The sequence below is a fragment of the Sarcophilus harrisii genome, chromosome 3, assembly GCF_902635505.1.
Source record: "Sarcophilus harrisii chromosome 3, mSarHar1.11, whole genome shotgun sequence".
NCBI lineage: Eukaryota > Metazoa > Chordata > Mammalia > Dasyuromorphia > Dasyuridae > Sarcophilus > Sarcophilus harrisii.
Genome location: NC_045428.1, coordinates 402,993,375 through 403,020,716, shown reverse-complemented (window position 1 = coordinate 403,020,716; position 27,342 = coordinate 402,993,375). Strand labels below are relative to the sequence as shown.

Below are 27,342 nucleotides of genomic sequence, written 5' to 3'. Positions count from 1 at the left end.
AGAGAAAAGAATAGCAGAATCCTTCTGTGCCTGGAAATCTTTCCTTATGATTTAGCATCATGGTATGTTCTGATTAGTGATATTTTAAACCTTCATGTTTTACTAGGCATCTTAGTGATTGGAACACGAGAAAATATGTAGTGAACTCACAAATTATTTTACATTTGAAAACACTTAACAGAAGTGAGGACAGCACAATAAATGAATAAATGAAAAAGAATTTGTTAAGTATTTACTATGTGCTTAACACACACAGTGCTAAACACTAAAGATACCAAGACAAGTGAGTGAGATAATCCCTGTGCATAAGGAGTTTCCAGTACTTTTAGGAGAAGACTACATATAAAAGGGATCTAGAGGTCAAAAGTGGGAGAGGGGAGAACATGGGAGTACAAATGCAGCCACATGATTTTGTTGTTCATCCTTTGGTCTAGAAGAAAAACCATGACATCAGGAGAGTGAGGGCTGTGCAAAAGTTACCTGCCTCACTTTCTCGTCCAGAGTCATCTGAGTTCAGTGGCAAGATACACATCAGGACAATCAGAGATGACCCTGACACAGTGGGAGACCTTGGTCTTTTGAAGCTAAGGGCTTTCCCGGGTCTTAGTTTAAAACAAAACTGAGGCAATTGTCCATTCAGTGATTAAGGATAGGTAAGAAATGAAGTAAAGAATGGCCTCTTTTACCTAGTCAAAAAGCAGCAAACAAACAATAACAAAAGCCAATCAATCTGGGATTTTCCAAACTATGAAGTTGATCCTTGGGGATAGCCTGAAAATACATAGTGAGTCAGGGAACTTGTCAAGGTAAAATCAACTCTCATAACCAAGAGAAGAAATCTGTAGGCCAGTGGGAATAGCAGACCAGAAGGCAGACAGCATGGCTTGGGGAAGATTGAGATGTAATATCAGTACAGCTGTTTGCTCTGTTTCCTCCATAACCATACCTACTAGGATGCCAATGACAGAGACCACGCCAATGGCTGACTGTGAAGCCTTTCAGTTCTAGAGAAACTCCTAAATTCATCCAGTGTCTGTTTTCTCATCACTTTCTTCTGGTCCTGTGTTTCTAGGTGGATACTCTAGAGGTGATGCGGCATCCAGAAGAGACTACTAACATGAAGAGACAAACTGTAGCTTCTTACTTTCGGGTATGATGCCTTCCATAATTATAATGATGAAAATGAGCCCTTGATTTATGTTTTATTAGGCATTTCAGAACACAGGTAAATAATACAGTTAACTCAGAAATTATTTTACATTTGAAAACACTTAATAGAAGTGAGGACAATATAATAAATGAGTGAATGAAAATGCATTTGTTAAGCATTTACTATGTGCTAGACATAGTGCTAAACACTAGAGAAACCAAAACAAGTGAGACAATCCTTGTGCATAAGGAGTCTCTAGTACTTTTAGGAGAACTACACATAAAAGGGATCTAGAGGTCAAAAGTGAGAGAAGGGAAAGCATGGGGAGGGGGGTTACAAATGCAACAATGTTTATGTAGATATATGTTTCTACAGTAGTACTCAATACTGTTATATAGAATGTGCCTAAATATGCCAAGAATCGAGCTACCTTTGACTATGAGGCTGCTAAACAGCCATTTCTCTTATATCCTAAGTTATGCAAAGTGAGTGACAAAGTTAATATAATTTCTAAATGTATCTAAATTCTAAACAGAGCTCAATTTAAGGCCTGAGAAAATATGATTCAAGATTAGATTTATCCTCCCAGATTGGACTGGTACATAATTAAGATCCTACTAGGCACTTATCAGTTCTTCCTATGGCTTGCCATAGTTCCTAAATTTTCAGATTTTGGCAAAATGTTTGGCCAAAACTCCTCTCCCAAAGATCCCTGTTGAAAGCATATGTGTTGCATGAAAGTTATAACCCATTAATATTTATTAACATTAGCACAGAGTAAATTATGAAATTAGCTGTCATGCTAACTTCCAGATAGATACTGAGGCAAGAAATGATATTTAGAAAAGGATTTTTTATTGGAAGGTGGGATCAGGGAAGAGATCAAAAGCACTAAGTATTACCTGAGAAGGAAGATTCAGGTATAGGAAGATTTAGGTATAGTGTCATACTCAGTGGTCAGATGTAAGTAACCTAGCTTAGATGACAGTGAATGTTTTAAGGAAAAGGATGAAGAAGGCACAGAAGATAAACTTGACACTTTGTCTACACCTGGCCTGGTTCTCAGAATTTTTATTCAGAAAGAGTTTGCAAGAGTATTTTTACAATCATTTATCCCGATCATAAACTTGTAACTTAGGTAGAAGGTAAATGTTACTTTGTAAATGATTTTTTCTAAAGTAAGAGTTTTTATGGAGGAGGAGAGGAAGATGGAGGCACAAGCTTATGACTTCATCTGTGGAGGGAAACTTCTTTCTATAACAAATCTATCTATCTATGTCCATATGCATAGATATAGATATAAATAATCTATAACATGCTGTCAGAGAGTTGCATGGGATTCTGAGAAATTAATTGATGTCCCCCATTGTGGCACAGCTAGTATGTGTCAGAGAGAGGCAAGATTTAATCTAGGAATTCTTGTCTCGGAGGCTGGTTCTTTATTCCTTATTTTGTGGTACTTTTATACAGATAAAGATATTTAAAAAATGAAATTGAGTTTCTTACCCAAAATCACAGGAGTAGAATTTTTGGTTTCCAATCTAATAATCTAGTCATAAGCAAGGAATGAATGAATGAAAAAACATTTACCAAGTTCTTACTAATACTGTATTAAAGAAGAAAGTAAGGTCCTCTGTTCTAATAAGAAAAGACACTATACTGGATGATTTCCAAAAGACCTAGTCCAATTTTAAGGCACTTAGGTATTCCCAAATCATTGTAGTTAGGCTTTTTAAGTTAGTTGATCCAATTAGGCTGGCCTATCTAACCCCTATGTTCTCAAACAAGTACATTAATAGTCTTTTATTCTCTCAAAACCCCTGATGGAGACTTTAAATGTGTTTTTCTTAGTTTTCAAAAAAAAAAAGTTGTGTTTGTTTGGTTTTCTGGTTGTTGTTTTAATTTAATTTTTTTCTTTTAGATTTGGTGCTTATTTAATATTGTCCCTTTAATTTGACTGTGACCAATTTTCTAATTGTGAAATTCTGGAGAACCCCTCAATCTCTGTTGTTAAAATAAAAATCAAATAATGATATAAATACAGATTTTACATAGATAATGTTTGCTTTCCTAGAAAATATATTAATTTGTCTCCTTGAAGAACTTTGTAATCTGTTGTGTGACATGGGAAATAGTGGTGTGCACACATAAAAGAAGGCACTTTGCTCTATGAGCAAAAAGTTCAATATTCAAAAGAAATATGAAGTGTGCAAATTTAAGAGAGATTTCCACTCCACATATTTAGATGGACTATTTGTGCCCAACCTGTGGTAGAAGCTTCTGAGCTTACATTGGTTTGATCAACCAAGCTGGATACATTATGCTTTGATTCCAACATAGTGATGTCATTTTGAGAATGAAGGACAACAATCAACCAATTAATTTAACAGTTTAATAAAGATGTAAAAGAAGATATTAAAAATACCTTTCACAGTCTAGAATAGCTAAGGCTTTGATAAAAGCAAAACAATTTTTCAGTCATGTCTGCCTCTTTGTGGGTTTTCTTGGAAGAGATACTGTCATTTCTTTCTCCAGGTATTTTACAAATGGAGATACTTAGGCAAATAAGATTAAGTAACTTAAAGGTCTTACAGGTAGTAAGTGTCTGATGCCAGATTTGAATTCACAAAGATTAGTCTTCCTGATACCAGACCTGGTGCATTGTATACTGTGCCACTTAGCTACCCCACAATTAAATGCCATGATTTTTCTGAGCTGTAAGTACCTTTATTTCTGGCCAATGATCAAAATCATGATTTTATAAATGGTGTTTATTCCTATATTCCCTAGTTATTCCATAATGTCTTTTTAAATCCCCCAAAATCGAATCCAACAATAAATATTCAGGGTCATAGGTCATTATGAGATCATAAATTGAGATCTTGAGGAGACTTAGGATTCAGAAAGAAAGCCTAAGCTTTGTCTACATGAAAACACTAAGTGAATTTTTTGGCTATGAATGCTATTTGGCAAATATTTTCACAACCACAAATTTTTTTTTCAGGTAGAGGAAGCATTGTGTGAGTGGATTTTTCTATCTTCTGAAAGTGTTATATACTCTGATGCTGCTTTTTCTCCTCTGTATAAGATTCAGTTTATCATTGTTATGTTAATCATTACTACTCTTAGCAAATAACTACTCTCATATTATGATCTAATCAAACTACTTAGATTAGAGCATTAGTTTTTTTCAAAAAGCTTGTCCAAACTCCTATCTTAAACACCCTCTCCTGAAATTACTTTAGGAATAGGAAGCTCACTGGTAAGGAATGGAGCCCAGAACCTGAAGTAAGATCTTTCTTCAAATCTGGTCTCACATACTTCCCCTGGGCAAGTCACTTAATATGTTTCTGCTTCAATTTCTTCAAATATAAAATAAGAATAATAACGGCACCTGCCTCTCAGGGTTATGATGAGGATCAAATGAGATATTTTTTGCAAAGTATTTTGCAAATCTTAAACAACTATGTAAATGATAGCTATAATTATAACTTATATTTGCTTATCTGTGTCCTTGTTGCTCCCAGCCCGAATAGAATTTAAGTTTTTTTAAGGGCAGAGTGATTTCATTTTTTTTAGTTGTAGCCCCAGTACAAAGTACAAAGCTTAGAGGAGAATAACCAAGCCTTTTAATCTACTCCCTTAACCCCTATTAAAATGGATATCTTATTAAATCAATAATTATTTATTGGGAATTTATGGTGTATGTTATCATGTGGAATTCAAAGACAAATGAGACATCATTTCTCCTTTCTAGATCAGGGTTCTTAATCTTTATCCCCTTATCAGGGACTCCTTTGGCATTCCAGTGAAGTCTGGATCTCTTCTCAGAATAATGTTATCAAATACATGAAACAGAATAGGTGATTTCATAAAGGAAATTAATTTTGGTGAAATATGATTATCAATTTAAAATTTAATGGATTTGATGTGAAGGACCCCTACTCTAGAAGCTTATTACCCTAAAATTAAGATATAAATATAGGAAGCATTTAAATAATCATAAAAGACAAGAAAACAATACTGTGAACTTAGTTGCCAGATGAGTAATAGAAATACTAAGTGCCAAGAATTAAGAAGAAGATGAAATCACTTTTGATTCAATTGGTCTGGATAAGCATAATAAAGGAAGTGAAATTAGCTGGGGCTTAAAAGATAGGTAGAATCTGTGAAAGGGAAAAAAAAAAAAAGAGAAGGCCCTTGAGTCAGTGAAGCAAGGAGAAGGGAAAATATCTCCCAGGGAATAAGATAGGTGAAAAATGTCTCTCATTGATCCTTCCTATACTGATTTCCCCCAATCTTTTGCTAGACCAATTTTATCCCTGAACAAATCTTTACTAGAGATGTCAGAGTGTGCCTGAATTTCTTCTAGACAACAGATTTCTGAGGATGAGATCCTCCCCACTCATCTGCACTGTATTCACAGTCTATCTTCAGTTTCTTTCCTTGAAGTTTCTGTTCCATAATTGTCAGATGGTTCACTGCCTACTTCCCCTTAATATATTGTAATTATCCAGAATCTATATAGTATAGGCAACTTAGGTAAGGCTGAAACAGAGTAATTGCAAATAGCTAACAACTGGTGAAAGTTCAAATATATGGCCAGTAGAGTTTCATATTACTTTTTGGAGTACCTTGCAAGATATTCCTCATTATTTAATTTGATACAATTCCCATTCTTTGTAAGATTCCTTCTCTCTCTCTCTCTCTCTCTCTCTCTCTCTCTCTCTCTCTCTCTCTGTGTGTGTGTGTGTGTGTGTGAGAGAGAGAGAGAGAGAGAGAGAGATGATTGATAGCCAGATGAGAGGACATTTATTAAGCACTTATTATGTATAACAAATACAAGCAAAAAAGACACTGCCTATCTTTAAAGAACTTACATTTTAATGGGAAGTGGAAGAGACAATTCATAAAGGAAAACTATAAAAATCAGGAGAAGGGTTTCAAGGAAAGGGCAAGGTGAATGGTAAATAGATAAGTCCAGAGAATAATTTTTTAAAGATATGGACAGAATGTTACCAATCGGGAGAGTAGTGCTCAGAGTGAAGGTTTCTCTCCAGTAGAAAAGAAGCTGAAATGTGAGATGGATAGAGAAGACTGAAGAGTGAATGAGTTCTACTCACTTCAAGAGTCTGCATTAAAAAAAAAAAAAAAAAAAAAAAAGCCTTTTCTCTATAATAGCTTCTTTAATAGGATTCTACCTCTTAGTTATGTTTTCTTTCTATTTTCAACATCTGCTATTTTTGTCCCTTAGCATACATTCACCTTATGCTTTCAATGAGGTGTTTTTAAATAGTTTTCAGATTTTCCATGAATTATAGACTTTTTCAATTTTACCTTTCAGTTTTTTCCTTGATGCCTGAATTTTGCTAATTTCCTTTCTAAAATTAAATATCTACACAATAAATTTCCTTTAATTTTTCCCTCTCCTACTTGGATCATGAATTTAGTTATGTTGTGATCATTATTATGTATTAGTCCACCCACCAAAAAGAGTCATATTTCATAGAATAACATCTCCACATTGCAAACTTTTAAAAAATTACCACTAAAGCTTTTAAAATTATAATGTATGTTCATGGCATTCATGGATTTTGCTAGTGGGAAAAATATATGCAGTGAATAGTTAATTTTAGGAAAGATATCATGAAGAGTGGTCAAAATTCCTCTCTCTGAAATCTATTGCCAATTTTTTTAAACTGATCAATCATCTCTTTGAACTATTTTTACCCATTGTCAGCCATTTGCACTTGTTCTGCTTTGGTCTTGCTTGAATTAACATGTAAGATTATTTATTACTTTAAATAGTTATTGTTTGAATTATCTAAGTACCTGAGCATCTAAACCCTGTACTAAAGTACCTAAGTATCTAATTTAGGCTACTTTGAATCAGTTGAAATGGATTTGTAGCAGTTTAGACTGGTTTTAACCAGATTAAACTAATTTAGACTTGTTTGAACCAGGTTCTACATTGAACTTATTTAGACTGAATTACAAAGCTTCTTGAAACTTTAGTAGCTAAAAACTGCATTAAGACTTTTGGAACATCTCCAACAAGTCAGAGAATGGTGGTATTTTGAAGATGCCATATGAAATGGAAGGGGAAGAATGTTGATTAAAAGATGAATCAAAAATATTCTTTATCTGTCAAAATCCTTTTTTATGCTCTTTACTCATCCTTTTCTGATGGTGGGATTCTTTTCATTCTGTGCCTGTCTGATTTGTAGGTTTAGCATTAGATTACATTCTTACTATACAGATATAGTATGGGCTTCATTTAAATATTCGCTTTCTGAGAGCCCATATATTCATGGAAACCAAACTCATGATCAAAAGTTTTGTTATAAATAAAGGTAAATAATATTGCCAACTATGAATATATTTGGACCAGTCTGGGAAAAATACCTTTGATTTTCAAAATATGACTGATCCAAGTGACTTCTAAGTCTGCAATTGCTATTACATGGCAATAACCATCACATTTTGTTGTTAGAATGTATTTTTAGGTCCACTCAAATTTCTGAAAATGAAGTCAATTCCCTTCACTATTAGATAAAGACTCTGCCACGGAATAATGATGATTGATGATGATATAACAATAGCAGCTAGTATTTATATAGCTTAAGGTTTGCAAAATATTTTACATACATTATCTCTAGGTGAGCCTCATAAAAACCCTATGAGGTAAATATTACAGATAATTATATCTACATTATGTAAATGAGGAAATGAAAGCAAAGAGAAAATAGATAACTTTTCTGTGGTCATAGAAGTATATCTAAAGGAGGATTTAAACCCAGATCTTTCTAATTATACTCTATTTACTGTACCACCCTACTTCATAGAAACATAAATGTTTTTCTGTACAACTTCTAGAATGGAATGCTCAAAAGGAGAATGTTTTTTTTTTTTTTTAAATGGCCTCTTCTCATGCTATTACCCAAGATCCAAAGCAGTGGCTAAGAGGTGAGGGAAAAAATGGCATCCTTTGCATTATGACTTTGAGAATATATACCTTACTTCTTATTTTTACCCAAAAACCCTACTCACTGTAATGACTATTACATAACACAGAATGTACTCTTTAACATAAAGAATGGGATTGCATTGCTATAATGTGAACCATTTCAAAGTAGATATTATACATCAATTAACACATTAATTACATGGTATAGTTACAAAGTATAGCACAGGGATCATAAGCTTTTTTGTAAGAAGGAAAAATCTTTCCAATTCCCCAAATGCTTTGAAATCACTATGATACTAGGTGAGTTAGACAGGAAATGTAGGTGAACATGTATGTTAAAAATAAACCCATGTATGTTTAACATGATTGTGCATGTATAACTCATATCAGATTGTTTGCTATCTTGGGGAAGAGGAAGGGAAAGAAGAAGGGAGAAAATGTTGGAATTCTAAACCTTATAAAAATGAATGTTGAAAACTATTTCTACATGTAATTGGGAGAGGGGATAACATACTATTAAATAGGGAGAAAAGAATAAAGTTAAGAAGAATGGAGAAAGTATTAACAACAAAGTCCTTTGTAAAATAAAGAGAGGGATGTCACTGGTAGCCATGCTTCTTTTCGTGCTGGTAATCCCAGGAAACTGAGTGGAAGAGGGGGGCAGGATTCTGTTCTCTCCTAGTCAGAAGGACCGCCAACAGAGGATGATCCAGATTAGAAGCAGAATTAAGCAACAAAAACTAGACTGAAACAAAGGCATGATCAGATACATGGAAGTCAAAATTGAATGAAGTTGTTATCAGAGAATTTGTCATACGGACACACAAGAAGCCAGTATAAATTGTCAGGATGTTTAGGAAGGCTGTAGATTTAGTTGGTTAAGTAGGTGAATGTCATCCTCTGAGAAAGCACCATGGATAGCTCCAAGAGAAGTTAAGGTGAGAGGGAAGCAGTATTTGAGAAAGGAAATGGAACATATGAAGCAGGGTGACTTTCTTAGGGATCTTTAGGAAACCTTACAGATCTATCGATTGTCAATCACTATTGATTGACACAATCAAACTATTGATAGTCAATCAATAGATTGACTAGGTACTAAAAGTTAGCTCTACCCTGACTAAAGCCATCTTAATAGAAAAGAATCTGACCTTGATTCCCACCCCCTCCTGCTTTCAATTCTACCATACCCAAAAATAGCTAGAACCATTTTTCTCAACTTCTCTAGTTTTTTTAGGACTCGATTCATTCCTGAATGATTATTCACATGAGTTCCCAATTTGGACAGAGTGCAACTCCAGTCAATGCTAAACACATCTCAGGACTCATACAGAAGTCTTCCTGAACTAATGTTTGGTGGGTGTCCAACCTATTTTAATTTCCTAAAATATTTCCCAGTCATAGCTATTTTAGTTACAGCAGTACAACATGATATATATGGAGTCAAGAAATATTAGGTTCAAATCCTACCTCAACTATGGCTCTCTGGGCAAGACACTTAACTTTTCTGGTCTTCTGTTTTCTCATTTATAAAATAAGGTGGTTGGACTCAGTGACTTCTAAGGTCCTTTACAGATCTAAATTATTTATAATATTTATTTTTTCCCAATACATGCAAAAAATAGTTTTCAACATTCACCTTTGCAAAGCCTCGTGTTCCCAATTTTTCTCCCTTCCTTCCTCCTCCCCCCAAGACAGCAATCTGATATAGGTTAAACATTTACAGTTCTTCCAGTCATATTTACATATTCATCAGGCTACCAAAGAAAAATCAGATCAAAAGGGGGAAAAATCATAAAAAAGAAAAAAAAATCCCAACCAACCAAATAACAACAAAATAAGTGAAAATACTATGCTTTGATCCACATTTAGTCTCCATAGTTCTTTTTCAGGCTGTGGATGACACTTTCCACCAGATCCAAATCTACTCTCACATAATCTCTCTGATTTATTCTTCCTTTTCTCTTCTATTTCAAGCTTCTTCCTTCTCTTATTTTCCCCTGTCCCTTACTTATCCTGGAGTCAAAACTTTCCATTCCTTGATCCCCTTCCTTTCACTTATTAACCTTTAAACCCTTTATGTTGAAATCTCACAAGTTGGCTTTTATCTTCTGCACACATTTTTTTGCATACAATTCAGGGAAAGAGCTATTCAGCACAAGTTGTTGGTAGGCAATTCTATTGTATGCCTAAAAGGGAAGAAATATCCTGTGCTCCACCCAAGACTAACAATGTTAAAAGGGTCAAAAGATTTATTTCGAAGTCTCTCTTCTCCCAGTTCTTCACTCTAATCTTTCTCTGGCTCTCCAGTGATACTGCCTGTCCATTCCCTCTTCCTGTGCATTATGCTTGAGGAATCACTTTTTTTTTATTACATTATGAATCATATATAGTAAGATATAAACTCCCCAGTCAAGGTTATCTCACAAGTTCCATTTTCATGTTGTTTAGTCAACTTTGAATAAAATAATGAGTACCAGATAATCTCTTAGTTTAGTGTCTGCTGTCCTGCTTAAATCTTTGGACTTCTTCCTGGCCTATGGCAAAAGGCTCCAAATAGACTATACCACTCACAAACTTTTGAGTCTGTTATGATCTTCTCCAACTTGTATAATTTCATTCACATAGATTTACTCTTCCTACAATCTCCCCAATCTCCTCAAGTACTCTTGAATTCTTATATTCCAATGTGTTCTTTACCCTTACCATAGTGCAAGCAGCTATTCCTAATTTCATTCATTCTCACAACCTTCTGGATATTTTCATACAATAATTCAATCCCAAATACATTATGTATTTGCATGCCTAAATTAAATTTGTATTAAAAAACTATCTGTGAGCTATACAAGAAAATAGTTTAATCTATTTTATAGTCAAATCTGCTTTTGGACCCCAAAAGTATTACCCTGTTTGATCATCCATTGTGTTTAATCAGTATTGACTTCTGATGATATTAGCCAGAGATTTTTCCCTGTTATCCTCCTTTTCTTCTCATTTCACCTGCATTCCTTTACAACATTTGTTTAAAAATTGGTTTTATATTCTTATGATTATGTCTCACATGATAATTCTACTTTAACAAAGACTATCTATGATCATGGCACTGGAAAACATGGAGACAATTGTTGGTAGTATCCTGCCACTGTCCATCATGACCAATTTTGTCACCTCCACCCTCCTTTCTTCCCTCCACTTTTTCCTTTTCCCTCTCTTTTTTCATCTTATCTTCTCTGCCTCCTTTCCTCTTTCCTTTTCTTCCTCCCTTCCTTCTTCTTCCCTTTCTTCAACTCTATCACTCTTTACCTTTTCTTTCCTCTCTTTTAAAAAAATCCTTCTCCCCTAATTTTAATAACAGTTGCAGTTGTACCTATGGTCACATTTTGGCCTTATTGTTGACATTTAATTCTAAACAGTTTATCTATTCCTGCCTTAAAAGATGATCATAAAAAACCTAAAGAGATAATGTAGTCTAGTCTAATAGGTTTGTCAGCATGAAAAAATAGGTCTGGATTATAAAACTAATGAGTAGTTTAATAAGAGAACTTAGAAATATCATGACTCAAACATAACTTGAGTTTTTGCCAAGTGTGAAGAATACATAGCTTTAAATAATTACATCTGAAGAATTTGTAAATATTAGCTATAGATAAATCATCATTTCTCATATCTTTCTTACACCTCAAAGAGTTGGTAAATTATTATAAATATCATTAATCCAGTTTGGCATTCACTTTTTAAGTCATTTTGTTTAGGGTTTAATATAATATTTACCTTTTCTCTGATGTAGTATTCACTGATGGATCTGCTCTCCAAAATGGTGATTGGACAGCCTCATTTTGTGCGCTGTATCAAACCCAACGATGACCGAGAAGCCCTGAGGTTCTCCAGAGAGAGAGTACTAGTCCAGCTTCGTTACACTGGAATTCTAGAAACTGCTAGTATCCGCCAACAGGGGTACTCCCACCGCATCCTCTTTGAAGAGTTTGTGAAAAGGTAAGACTGGCATCTTTAATGATATTTCTTTAAATGTGTTTATCTTCCAGTCCTCCCATCTCCTTGCGATAACTATTTTTACATAGTTTTCTCAAATCTTATGTGTAATTTAATAGCTACCATATGTATAACTCAATAGCTATCATATTCTTATTTAAATGTGTTATTTTTGTTGTTGTTTAATCAATTCACTCATGTCCAACTCTTCGTTATCCTGTAGATCATATTGTCCACATTGTCCTTAGCAAAGATACTGGACTTATTTGTCATTTGTCATTTGATTAGCACAAAAAGAAATTTAGCAATTTGCCCAGGATCACATAGCTACTAAGTGTCTGAATCAGGACTTGAACTCAAGATTTCCTGATTTTAGACCCAGTGCTTTATCTACTGAGCCACCTAGCTGCCTCAATTATTGTGTTATAGTAGCACTTTTATCTTCTCATCTCAATTATAAAAATAAATTATAAAATTATTATTAAAGGGCCATTTTTCATCTTCTATACTTCTTAAGCTACATAGCTGGTACTCAATAAATGAAATGATTGAATTAAAAGCATTTAGTAAGCAATTATTATGTATCAAGCAATGTGTGAAGAACTAGAGTCACAAATACAAAACCAAGTCACAGTCCTCAAAAAATTAACATTCTAATGGGGGAGCAAATACATATAGGGAAATGGTTTGGGAAATTGCGGAAATAATGAATAAAACTATAGAGGAAGGAACTGACACACTCTTTCCAGAAAATGGTAGCATTGATTTAATTATAGTTCCCAGGAAAAGAGGTGGAAAATGAGATAGGGCCAAAGAAGGTGGATATGAATGGCTGAAAGGCAATTGGCAATAAAATTGTTGGGGTAGATCTACAATTAGATAGAATGAAGGGAACTGGTTGATCCAGTATTGGCCAGATATAGTGGGTTATGTGAGATTGTACTTAACTTATGCATGGATCATGTTCAGCTGCAGGGTGAAAGTTCCCAAAATGAACAGATTAACCACCCCACCACCCCCAGTCCTTGGTATTAGAAAGTCTAGCAGGGGTCCTCAAACTACGGCCCGCGGGCCAAATGCGGCAGCTGAGGATGATTATTCCCCCTCACCCAGAGCTATGAAATTTCTTTATTTAAAGGCCCACAAAACAAAGTTTTTGTTTTTACTATAGTCCGGCCCTCCAACAGTCTGAGGGACAGTGAACTGGCCCCCTATTTAAAAAGTTTGAGGACCTCTGTAAAGAGTGTTATCATAAGGAAGTTATCAGGGGTATGACTGGTACAAATGGCTGGATGGAATATGATGTATAATCTGGTTCATTTGGAACTAGTTATATATTGGGTTATAATGGTAAATAATATATTAATGTTTATTGCATGAAGATATCTAGGAGTCACTTCTAAAGAAAAGGAGACCTGGGTTTTGATTTGATATCAAGCCTCCAATAACATGATCAGGTTTCGATGCTTCATCTGAGATTACTAAAAAGGGCTACCTAAATGAGGTTATTTTATCAGATAGCCTTTGCTCCTTCCTAGTGTGTAGTTTCTTGATCTACAAAATGAGGGGATTGGGTTAGAGGTCTATTAAAATGCATGTATTCCAGGATTCTGAGTTTCCCCCCACATTTAGCTGATACAGTGTGCTATACTTGGAATCAAGGAGACCTGGATTCAGCTTTTATCTCAGATTCTTACTAGCTATAATTTTGGGCAAATCTTTTTACCTTCCTGGGACTTGGTTTCCTTCAAATATAAAATGGGAATCATATTCAGAGGACTGTTGTTGATGTCAAATAAGACAATGTGAATTAAGGCACTTATGAATCAATTATATAATTTATTATTCTTACTGCTGCTGCTGCTACTACTAACATTATTGCTACCCTTACTGCTACTACTACCATTGAGGACCAAGATGACATTGAGTATTATTTCTCTTCAGTCTTCTACTCTTTCTAAATGTAGAAACTACTTTTATCTAAAACAAAACAAAAAACTCTCTCTTATTACTGTTAATACAGGGAGAATATATGTGCATGTGGTTGGTTATAAATAGAATTTACACTGCATTTTTCTATCAAATCTTATAACAAAGCACAGTTAGTATAAAGCTGTCCAAAGTGCAGCACTCATTCTCAGATACAAAAATAATCATACTCCATTAGATATTATTTATCTTTCCTTTATGTTATTCTGTGACATGGCAAACATCATTTCAGTTACTTCTCAGGAAAGAATAGATGCCAAAGTAGTACCCATGATAGGTTACCTCACTGAGCATCTTGAAGCCTCTCAAAATCCATTGAAAAAGAAAAAATTAAGAACAATTATGATAGCTAGTATGTATATAGTGTTATAACACTTGACAGTGCTATATTTATCTCATTTGATAACAAGAATAAAGAAGGAAAAGAAACTTTGAAATGTAAGATTTATTTTAAAATTGGTTGGGGATATTCTTTTTTAAAAAGTGATCTTTTATTCTTTTTAAAACTCTGAGGTAGATCGTGGTGAGATGGGAAATCTCCATTTAACTTAGAAATGTGACTAGTCAAGTATTTTTAGTATCTAAGTAGTTGAATACATGAAAATATTTAAGAAAACAGGTCAAATGCTAAACAGATTGGCACTTCTTTGTTCCTAATCAAAAAGCCATTAGACAAGTATGAACAAGAGTTCCAAAATGTCAGTAAATCTGAGGATATCAAAGATTTCTGAGCCAGCAAGTTAATTGGTATTTTGATCCTTTTGAGCAACTTAACAACAAAATGGATGAGCTAGCAGTTTTCCCGCCTTGATGTTATTAAACAAATAGGTGTGCTTCTTATCTTCCTGTTCAATAGTGCTATTTTGTAAACTCTTAGCAGGAAATATGCAGACAAAACAATCAAAAGCAGGGAACACAGCCATTCAGGGTTTATCAAGTAAAGGTAAATAAAAGATAAAGTCTTGTTTAATGTAATTCTTTACTTTTTTTGTATCTTCCTGTATTGTAGATGGAAACTCTAAAATGTGGGCTTGAAAAGTTCTGAGATTGTGTTGTCTGGTTGTTAAAGCCCTTCTTCTGAAGTCACCCCAAGTTATAAATCCTAATTTATTGAACCTTAAATAGAGCCTCCTTCCCCTTTACTTGCCTGAACATTTCCAAACACAATCTAGAGTGACAAGATGATTCAGGGTCAGCTAGCTCCAAAGTCACCATGCTGCTGTTTTCTGACTACTATTTAGTCTAGTTGTCTTCCTAAGGTATCATTGCTCATATACTCTACTTCCTATTCCATCTTTAACTCTGGAATCATAAGCATCTGGAATCAATTATCATCTCAAATTATAAGTCTTAGAGCTGGAAGATATTGTAGAACTCATTGAATGCATCCTTTACATTTTTACAAATAAGCAAACTGAGGCTCAGAGGTTCATTAATTTGCCCAGGTTCAAATGAGTAGCAAGTGTTGGAAATAGATTTGAAGTTAACTCTTTCTGTCTCTGAGTCTAGCACTTCATCCACTTCGCCTTTCTACAACACTACCATTCCTGGAAAGTACATACTAACCCATTGCCTTATGGCAGTACCTTATGGCATTTACTAACATGGTGATTTCTCAAGTCAAATCACCCTTCTCTGGCCACCATTCTTCTATATGGGTTGTCTTCTCCAATCAGAATTAAGTTCCAATAAGAATTAAGAGGGAAGGAACTGTCTTACTTTTTGTATTAGTTTTCCTGTACCATAGCACAGTGCCTGGCATATGGTAAACAGTTAAGTTCTTTTTCATTCACTCATTCATTCAACAATGAAGCCTTTAAAGTTTCTTCTTGGTGTTCCTCTCACCTCAACCCTTCAGAAAGTAGTTCATCTCTAATGGTCAGAACCAGGAGAAAAAGAGGCCTTCTACTAAGGCCTGCAGGTACTCTTTGGGCTTCCATGAGAAGCCCAGTAAGTGTTATTTCCCATTACAAGTTCAGAAGGTGCAAGTAAAACTGGTAACCCAAGAGATCACAGGATGCTTTAGTATCTTGTTATTTTATTTTTGTTTCCCACAGTATGGGCAGCTTGGTATAAGAGCCCAGTTTCATGTCCATATGCATAGTAAGATATATTTTTTGAGTTCTGACAAAAGTGCAAAGATTCTAGTAGCTCAGTCAATTTTTTTCTAAATCTAGATATTTTATTTCTTCATATATGACAATAATAAATATGACTTAAATTGAATTAATACTCTCCATTAATATAAATAGCATTTTTTCTAAGGCTTAGTAGATGGTGTTCACTTTTACTTTGGCAAGAAAAAAAAAGTTCATCACCCCAACCTGGCAATAAGCCTCTCCAGACATGGCAAGGCTGAAACTTGGTCAACAGGCCCATACTTGAAGCCTTTCCAGCTTGGTAGGACTTGCCAAGACTTGTATTCTTTTGGCATACCCCTAGAGAACCTAATACCTCCATATCATAATGAAGCCATGAAAATCTTAGTGAAAATCTTAAAACCATGACTAGAAAGGTCAGAGATCCATGCCTGCCCTCACCCAATGGGGAGAGCGATTGTCAAACATCTTCCCCCTCTCACTATCCATTTTCCTCCAGATATTATTCTTATTTTCTTCTTTATCTACCTATTCTTTTTTTCCTTTATCCTCTTTATTACTTTCCCTCATTATCTTATCTACTTTTTCATCTCTCTTTCCTAGATCCTTTTCTTCTCTAGTCCTGATTCATTATTTGATTGGTACATCTTCTTCTTCCACAGAATGCAAATGGTAACTGTCTAAAGTTTACAGATTTAAAACAGTTTCCTGAGACCTTGAGAAATTACTTGACTTATCCATAATCAAACAGCTAACATATGCCAGAGCAAGGTTTCAATCCAAGTTTTCCAGACTCTTTTTTTAAGGCTGGCCTTGTATCCATTTTTACCACTGTTTCTTGCTCTCACTAAACACATGCCAAACTAACCAACTAACTGATGACATGCAGTGACAGGCCTCTCATAAATGGTGTTTCACTTCCATGAAACATTTTTAATAGAATACTGACAGATCATAAGACTAGGAGTAATTTAAAAATAATTCCTCATTAGGAAAGGATTAGGGGCCTCTGGGCTAGATGATCCCTAAAATTCCTTTTAGCTAGAAATTCTAAGATTAGAAACTGTTTTCTTTAGGAGTGTTTAATATATTCAAAGGTTGATTTTTTAAAAAGACAACAGAGCTATAATGTTAGGATATAGTTATAAATGTGACCTCTGACATTAACAGTGTGACCTTGATCAAATCACTTAAAAAAAAAAAACAACCTCTCCCTGGGCCTCAGTTTCCCCATCTGTAAAAATAAAGGATTTGGACTAGATTTAGAGGTCCCTCCTAGCTTAAATCCTCTGCTCTCCTATTAAAATAGATGTTTCATTGGAACAAAAGAATAAACACATGTATAATATATCACATTCTTAGTATGATAATTCATTCTAAAGAGTGAGGCAGAAAGATCTGGGGCTTCTGAATGGGAAGACCTGGACTTGAGTCTTGACTGTGCTGCTAATTAGAGGTGTGACCATTAGTCTTTTGCTCTTGCTGCTGATTAGATGTGTAACTTTAATCAAGTTCCTTATCCTTATAAAAACAAAAGGAACCTGGTTGGCCTCCAAACTACCTTCAGTCTCTGGTATTTTGAGATTTTTTTAATTCTGTTAAAGAATGAGGCTTTAATGTATTATTTATTCAATCATTACTTTGCTCATAGATAGCAGCTGTAAGCTAAGACATCCTGTTAGACTTCCTAGAGATTAAGTATATAGAAAATATATAGAATTTATGTCCTCTGGGTTATAGATACAGTTTGGCATCATACCTACAGTGAATATAGATAGTATACGTTGCCTGAATATATTGCATGTAAATAAATTCATTCACATGATGCAGTAGAAAAATCATGGGACTTCTGAGTCAGAAGAAACCTGGGTCAAATCTTGACTTAAGTCCTTACTAGCTGTGTGATCTTGGTTGGGCAAGTCCTTTCTTCCTGTCTATTTCCTTATGTGAGAAATTAATATACAAATACTTACAATGCCTATTTCTCAGGATTACTTTGGGAGAAGAACATAGCAAATCCTTTAAGTGCTATACAAATATATTGTTTTATAGAAGCAGACTTAAAAATAGAAAGTGGCAACATAGTTCCCTCAAAGTTTGAACAGGTAGTCAGATTAGTGTCAGCCATTAGCTGCTTCTATTTTCCTATTTTTTAAGTTAGTTATAAAATAAGGGATCACTGAGAAAGTATTTTCTTTGTATGTAGGACATGCTTTCATTAATGCTAATGGCAGTGATATACCTAGGGAGTGGAGAAGGTAATCTCAGCTTTGATCTCTGCTTTCATGTTTCTCTATATGTGAAATTTCAAGTAAAAGTCATTTTTCATTTCTCTGACAATGTAAACTGTAACTGAAAATATATTCACACACTGCTTTGTTTATACTACAACATGTTAAATAATAACTACTTATGTTAAATTATGACCATTTAAAATTAGTTTTATATTCTGAAAATCTATCTCCCTCACTCTCTCTTGTTAGTGATATCTAATTTTCTTTTCATATGTCTTTCTATTGCCCTCATCTAGAACCTTACAATTTTGTGTCATCTGGTTTAGGGAATTTCCAGCAAGGAAATAAGGCTTCCCTTTCATGTTGGTTTTCAGACACAGTAATCCTAGGACTATTTGGGATCTGTTTAATGTGTACAACGCCTTAAATTTCTCCTTTTCAGATGTTTCCTTTGAACAGTTTCATGTTTCTAATTGTTCTTTTTTCCATGTTTTTTTTTCTTTGTGATTAAAATGGGATTTATTAACGATTGTACATTTATCAAAACACCTGGCTATGATAGTGAGTGAGCAAAAAAATGAAAGAGATGGATGGTGAGACCATGGCATATTCATGCAAAATAACTTTAAAGTAAAAAGATGGATTTTTAAAATAGCAAATACAGTAGAATTTGCTTGTCCAAATGAGTGTTATCCGCTTCATCGTAGCCTTCCTTAGAAGTTAACTACTTATTCAAAAGATGGACACATTGCTCAAGACATTTTTAAAATTTCTGTTTCATAATTGCTCTTAGAGACTTTTTTATGAAATGCATGTGAAATGCCAAATGCTTGTGGACTTACTAAGTCCTTACTGTGTGCCAGGCATTTTTCTAAGCTCTGAAGATGCAAAGAAAGGTGAAAAGTCAGTCTTTTTCCTCAAGGAGCTCACAGTATAATGATGGAAACAACATGCAAACAAATAGGACATATGTGGGATAAATATGGTTTCATGATTTTGTAGCAATGTTTTCTTAAACAAAAGAACTGTTACCACATTTGCTTGCCTCCTTTATTCAGTAGATTTAAGTATAAGTGACCTACCTGGTTTTAAAAGTCAATTCCACTGTAACCTTTTGAGAATGATTGAAAAAAATGTTTCACAGGTTGGAATTTTTTTCCAAAATAGTTTCAGCAATGAGTTTTTCACTTGCAAAAAAATATCCAGCCTCCCAAGATGACAATTTTGAAAAGGAAAACATCCATCTGGATAAATGTTTTAGAAGCCTGTTTAAAAATAATTGTTAAGGGCAGTTGTCATAGAATAGCAATTACTGGGAGCTGCTGAAAATACTAAGTATTTGGGGATTTAACCATTAATGACTAATATTTATGAAGCCCTGATGGAATGTTATGATCAGTAAAGAAATAAAAAAGGATGTATTACCTGATTTAATGGAAATTATTTTTCAAAAATAACATCCCCAGGTTCAAATTCCTCAGCCTTCTCAGTCCTATGACTTACATCAATCATTCCATTTCTGCCAACTACAGAAGTGCCTTATACTTCACTATAATTCTGACATCTCCATGATCTTTCTAACTATGATGTCCTACCCTTCTATCCCTCTCCTTTGTCTTCCCAATCCATCATTCCTCCTCTGTGTTCATACACTGTTCTTCAAAAGCTCAGTCTTTGAGTTGATTGGCTAACTATTCTTTCTTTTCCACCTGTAACTTCTTGGCTCCATTGACCTGTTGTTGCTCATGGCTTGCCAATACTCAACTCTGGATCATTACCATAATTTCTTTTATCTCTATTCATAAATTGTTAGAGAAAGTCATATCCCTTTTTCCACTAAAAATTAGTATTAACTAATCTCAACAGGACCTAGTCTATCAAAGGCCAAAACTCATTCTTCTTTGATTGACTTTCCATTATGGTTGCCTCAACAACTGTTTTCAAAATGCGACCTCAAAGGCAATATGATATAATGGAAAATACTGACTTTGGAGTCAGAGGACCTGAATTCAAATTTTGACAGATACTTACACGACCTCAGGAAAGTCACTTAATCTCTCCAGGCCTCAGTTTCCTCTCCTCTAAAATAAAGAAATTGAAGTAGATGACCTCTTATGTCCCTTCGGACTCCAAATTTATGATCTTTAATCTCCCCTTACCTTCCTCTATTCCTTTCTCAATAAATGACCTTATGTCTTACTTTCATGAAATGATTATTAATGATAATTTTGTTGTTCGATTATTTCTGACTCCTTGAAACCCCATTTGGGGTTTTCTTGGTGAAGATACTGGAATGGTTTATCCTTTCCTTCTCCAGCTCATTTTACAGATGAGGAAACTGAGGCAAATGGGATCAAGTGACTTGCCTAGGGTCACAAATATGTCTGAAGACATATTTGAACTCAGGAAGATAAGTCTTCCTGACTCCAGACCTGGAACTCTTATCAACTTAAATGATGATGGTGATGATGATAATGTTAATAATAAATGACAATATTTATGTGGCTCTCTAAGGATTTTAAAATGTTTATCCTCATTTTGTAAATGAGTAAAATTGAGGCACACAAAGATTAAAGTCCTTTGTTTAGAATTATACAGCTATTAAATATCTGATGTAGAATTTAAATCTAGCTCTTCCTGGCTATTATACAGTGCTCTATCTACTGTTTCACCTAGCTGCCACTAGATCACAGTCTTTAGAATCTGTCATATACCCCTTTGTCTCCCTACTCTCTCAACTCTTCCTTACACACACACACATACACACACACACACACACACACACACACACACAGTCCTTTACCCATCATTTCTTTATTTACTTCAGTCTTTGAGAAAGGAAGTGATCTTTCTCCTCATCAAGACTAACTTTTATGTGCTTCTTCAATCTTTTCCCATCTCCTTCAGAACAGTGCCCCAGTAGTCATTCTCCTTTTCCCTCACTTTCAATTGATGTCTTTCTACTAGTCCTTTCATTGCTATTTAAAATATGCTTAGGTCTCCCCCAGCCTTTAAAAAAAAAATCTTCTCCTAACTTTGCCATCTCCTCCCTTTTGGTGCTAAGCTTCTAGAAAAGTTATCTATTCTCATTGGTCTCTCCTATATTACCTAATCCCCCTTCACCCCTTATAAACCAGATTTCTAACCCCCTCCATTAATTAAAATTTTTATCCCCCAGGTAACCCTTGATCAGTTAAGCTAAAAAAAAATCTATTGACCTTCTCCCAGTTTTCATCTTGCCTGATTTTGCTTTACTTTTGAACACTTTAATCATTGGTCCTTTCTCTAGCTGACTTCTTCAACTGTCACATAAATATAAAGTGACAGAATAGATCCTTTGATTCCTGTCAAGATTATTTTCTTGTATTCCACTATTTCCCTGAATTGGCCTTGTAAAATACCTCCATTAAAATATTCTGTGTCATGAAATTTCTTTGTAACACTCTGATAAAATTAGACAATGCAGGTAAACAGGGTGTTGTTTGTTGTTAAGGAAGCCAAAGAAAAAAAACTAATTAATCAACCAGCATGTACAAGGCATTGTGTTGGAATCCAGGAATAAAAAGATAAACATGAAATATTCCTCCCCCTGTAAGTGCTTATATTTATGACCCATGAAATTGGTTATTGGTGGGAGAAATTTCCTGCAAAAGTGAGGACTTCTGGCAAATGGAATAAGGTAGCATGCCCCATTTTGTCAGAGACTCACTCTTCAGCTGTATTTTGTTTTATTTAGTCTCTGACTGAATGGAAGAACACCTGACATAAATCAAGTGTTTAACTTACATCTTATTTCTCTGCAGTAAAGCACACACCATCCAAAATTATTTGGAAATTGATTTATGTAGTATATGTCATGTTAGGAGATAATATTTAGAGACATTAATAGGTTACTTTGACATTATGGTTATGATTTATTGCATTCTTGGGATCACTAGATTTCCCTCTGGGTGTTTACTATGGTTGGCATTCTCTGTGAGAACAAAAAACCAAAGCCTCTTCTCTCAATACCATAAACCATGAAATTTCACTCTGTTTAACTCAGTTATGATGGTTTACTTCCTCACTTCAAGACCCTCTCATACCAAAATATCAATATAGTAACTATTGTCAAGTTCAAAACCTGAGTTCCCAAGCAAAAATGTTGCAATTGCTGACAAAGTTTCTTTTTGTAAACTATCTAATAGATGTTACTCCAGAAGAAGAGTCCTTAAGTACTCAAGTGCCATCAGTGTGCTCAATATTTTGTTAGGCATTGGGGGCCATGGAGGGATGCAAAGGTATATAATACTACATGATCCTTGTCTTGAGAAAGTGATGATCTACTGTCAGTTTTGCAATGTTTTAAATCTTGATATCATGGGTACAGCTTATCCCTGCCTGTGTTTCTCTGTGTTTCTCATTATTTTCCTATAAAATGTTACAAAGAAGAGAGAAACTATTCAAAATGTCATAGGACTTCCTCTAGGAAGTTTTAATATTTTAATCTTTTAATATTCTGTGAATACCAGCATAATAGCCTAGCCATCTCTCTATAATCCTTCTCTCATGATACAAGTGTCTCTTTTCCTTTCCTAGGAAGAGATGTCCTTGAGAAACATGAATAGCTATAATTATGATTAGATTTAAATGGAACATTTGGAATATATAAGAACTTGCAAATGCATGCAAGATATTTGAGAAATATGATGCAAAACTGAATTTATTAAGCTGATTAATGTTTAGGTTTTTAGATTCTTATCTCATGGAAAACCAAGAGTATTAACATTACAAATAGCCTAAAGGGTTATGAAGGTGACCAGAGTATAGGAATTTTGACAACTTACCCCCAAGATTTCATATAAAATACACTGTTTAAGATATATATGTATAAATATATATGTGTGCAGTACATATACACATATATGTATACATATACACTCATATACATATAAAATGTGATATATAGTTGTATGTAGATATATGTACCTATACATATATGTATAAATATATGTACAAACTGAGTTTGTAAAGGAATATATCCACACATGCACATACATAATATACTTATATTTCTGTGTCCATATATAGATATATATGTATATGATTATATTAGCGCATATACAGATGTATTTACATGTATATTGTATGTGTGTGTGTGTGTGTGTGTGTATGAAATGCTGGAACATCAGATGAATTGGTCTTGTACCAACAATGGGAAATAATAGGCAAATAACTTAAGTGATCATTATTATACCTAAAGTGGTATGGGTCATGAATTAGAACTAGAAGAAACTTTAGAGATTATTTAATCTATCTCCCTTTTACAGATGACGAAATTGAACCAGAGAGATTAAGTGACTTACCTTCAATCATATTAGTAGTAAGTGACAGAATATAAACTCAGATCCTCTGATTTAAAGTCAGGTGCTTTTTCCATGACCACCAGGTGGCAAAGGCTTCTCCTGTACAAGGCATATCTGCTACAGAGCATTTATAGAAATTTAGAAACAAGAACCAAACAGGATGTGAAAGTTTGGGGAGACTGTGATGTGCATCTCTATCTCTACAAAGAATCTATACTGCTACTCCAAGGAGATGCAGCATGTGCAATGGGCACACCCTGGTAAAGATGTCTTGGTGAACAGGCTAAACCAAGTTGAAGCCAGCTGATAGGCCTCAAACCTGACAGTGAGTTGGAGGAGGTGTCCATCCCCAAGCATGTGAAAACTTCCCCTGGTAGAATGGTTAGATGAGAACAATCAGTCCCAACAGCCGTGAAGATGAGTGAAGCAGGTGCTATGGAGTCCTAAGAGCTTGGTCAGACATCAAAAACATCAAGATCATCCACTGCATCCCAGGCCATCAGCAGCCATTCTCTCTTTTGTTTTGCCATTGGACTTTAATGACTCAGGAAGAGAGAGACTGATGACTTTGTACAGCTGTCTCACTTAAATCCAATTCATGGGCAAGTAAATATGCCATCTGTGATATTATTGGTCCTTTTTGAAAATGAAGGATAAAAACTTGAAAGTAAGGTAGGTTGAGATAAATATCAGTAAATATAAACATTCTATAAAACTTGGATAAAGTCAAAACATAAGGGAATCCCAAACCAATGATGAATCTGAAACAAAAACTGCATGAGTGGACCCCAAACAAGAAGAATTCAGGACTTTGAGAACCAAAATATTTTGTAGCCATATCTAGACTTTCTGGAGAATTCCTGAGATCAGGATAACGTTTGGAGTTCAAACAATCTCTAGTAACATAAAGTTAGATTTAAACAGTATGATAACTAAGTTTTCTGAACAATATAACAAGGCATTTCCCACAATTCCAAGAGGAAAAAGAAGAAGAGGAAAAGATAGAAAATCATAAACATCTCTGATATATTTTGTCCAATACTAAATGTCTCTCTCACAACCATGTTCTGCTCTAATTCTTAGTTAGCTCTGACTTTGTGGACACAGATCAGGGAGGTCATAGGACCATAGATTGGAAACTTGATCTGACCCAGGAGATCTTCTTGTCCATCTCCTTCAGTTGATAGATGAGAAAAAAGAAACCTATAGTCAGTGACTCACAGGCAGGAAGTAAATGCTCTGGACTTTAGTTTCCCCATTTGTAAGGTACTGGCTATCTTTGACAATCTTTGATCCCATGATCTTATGCAACTAATTGCTTTTTTATCCAAATCATTTAAGATTGACTGAGTCCAGTCTTCTTTCTTTTCGAATAATCTCCAGTCACCTAAACTATTTTTCTTATAATTTGTGTTTTCTTTGGGAAACTCCCCATTACGAACTTATGAAGAAGCATTATCACTTCAGATGATTATTGACTGAATACTGTGTAAAACCCCTAGGAACAGACAAGGTAGGATGTAACCAAGCAGAAACTGAGAAGTTGAGTGAGAGCCACTTTTTAAATATTATTTTTATGAATATATATCTTTTTTATAACAAAAAAATGTTGTTCTCCATGGTATTTAGGGATTTATTTTGTGAAAAGTCAGTGTATGTGCAGCAACGAAAATTCAAAGCTGCTTGTTGACAATGGCACATGGTATGACATGGGAAGTACATTTTTGAACTTTTTCTCCAGGTGGCTTGTCCTGACTTTGCACATGGCAAGAGGTAGGTCTTCCAGGACGTGGGTTGAGAAGAGGAGAACAGGGTGTGTGCAGGAAGTGGCTAGTCTAATATTGGGAAAGAATGTACAATTTTAGGAAGGTGGAGTCTGAGTAATGGTATGGCTGCCAAATCTCTCAAAAGCTGTATTACTACACAGAGGCCCAAATTCGGGGATTTGATGCTTCCTAAATGTGTGATGACTTACTTTGTAGCAGATGGTGGCCAGCTGTTCTTCATCTCCTGTGAGGACGGATCATGGAGGGAAAATGGGATTTGAAATAAAGGGGCCTAGATTTAAAGATGAGGAAAACTTTTTTTTTTTTTTTTTTAACAACAAGGCAGTAATCACATACACAAAGTAAAACAAACAATTAAGGTGATTATTAAAATCAACTAAGACCAAACAAAAAAAGTCTCCTTTCCCTTAATTGTCTGCTTTCTTGGGTGTCAAGTGTTTTCTAAGTACTAAATTGTCCAGGTAGAATCATAACTTTGAGTCAGTGGGTGGGATTGACAAGGGGTTTTTATAAAAGTTTGTTTATTCAAAAGTAGAGCAAAAATAAGCATACCAACATTTCTCCAAAAACCTCAGGATTATACTCTCCTCCATGCCATCTTTTTTTTTTTTCTTTTTTTGACAAGGCAATTGGGGTTAAGTGACTTGCCAGGGTCACACAACAATTGTTAAATGTCTAAGGCAGCATTTGAACTCGGGTCTCATGATCTCTCTACTGCACTATCTAGCTGCTCCTAATCTATTCCGTCTTGATACTTGAGAGGTTAAACTTTTAGTATAACTCAGTTACTACATTAACATTAGTCAGGCCAAATTCTTATCTAAATGTGTCATGATTGCTGAATGAGTTCTCAACTCAGCTTTTTCTAGATTGGTCCAAAGGTCACTGCCAGTGGTTGTTTCTTGCTGTTGATACTACACTGGCTCAAGAAGGTAGACTCTAAATGCTGAAACATCCTCCTGATCTTTAAAAATTACAAGGTCATAGGTTCCATTCTCAGAGGCCAAGACCCAAGACTTCAGAGTGGAGAAGGCTTCCAGGCCTCACCTCTTATAACTTGGGTTCTCACTGGATGCTGGAAGTGAAGTCACCAAATGAAGTTAAGAAAACAGAATCAGAGGAAGGATATTTATTACAAAAGTGAGAAAAAATGCTTTGAAAACTGTTGTAATATATGTCTATTTCTTCTTTCCTACATGAGAATCAGTTAGGTATGTATTAGGGTGAAATATTACAAAGGAACAGGCAAAGTATTATAAATTATGTTTTCCATAGTCACACAAGGTATTAAAAAATTAAAAATTCTGAGCTATCATTAGTATTTTTTTACAACTATATTTGACTCAGCAGAACTGATTTCTGCTTAAAGGCTCTCTTCCAAGATGTTGGCCATATCCATGCTAAAGTTTTTATTTATTTATTTACTTATTTGTTTGTTTATTTTTGCTTTTTATATAGCTTTTTATTTACAAGATATATTATGCATGGGTAATTTTTCAGCATTGATCCTTGCAAAACCTTTTGTTCCAATTTTTCCCATCCTTCCCCCCACCCCCTCCCCCTGATGGCAGGTAGACCAATACATGTTAAATATGTTAAAGCATATGTTAAATATAATGTATGTATACATATCCATACAGTTATTTTGCTGCATAAGAAGAATAAGACTTTGAAATAATATACAATTAACCTATGAAGGAAATGAAAAAATGCAAGTGGACAAAAACAGAGGGATTGGGAATGCTATGGAGTGGTTCACACTTATTTCCCAGAGTTCTTTCGCT

At 34.7% G+C, this 27,342-nt stretch overlaps 1 protein-coding gene across 1 annotated transcript in view; it reads left to right on the top strand.

Moving 5' to 3' along the window:
- The window catches only part of LOC116422449 (myosin-IIIb-like), a 179,656-nt gene that overhangs the window by 72,644 nt on the left and 79,670 nt on the right, over positions 1-27,342 (top strand). The window contains exons 6-7 of the mRNA XM_031960481.1: positions 1,073-1,150; positions 11,902-12,107. Of these exons, the coding sequence (XP_031816341.1) occupies positions 1,073-1,150; positions 11,902-12,107 (284 nt within the window). The remainder of the gene's footprint in view (positions 1-1,072; positions 1,151-11,901; positions 12,108-27,342) is intronic.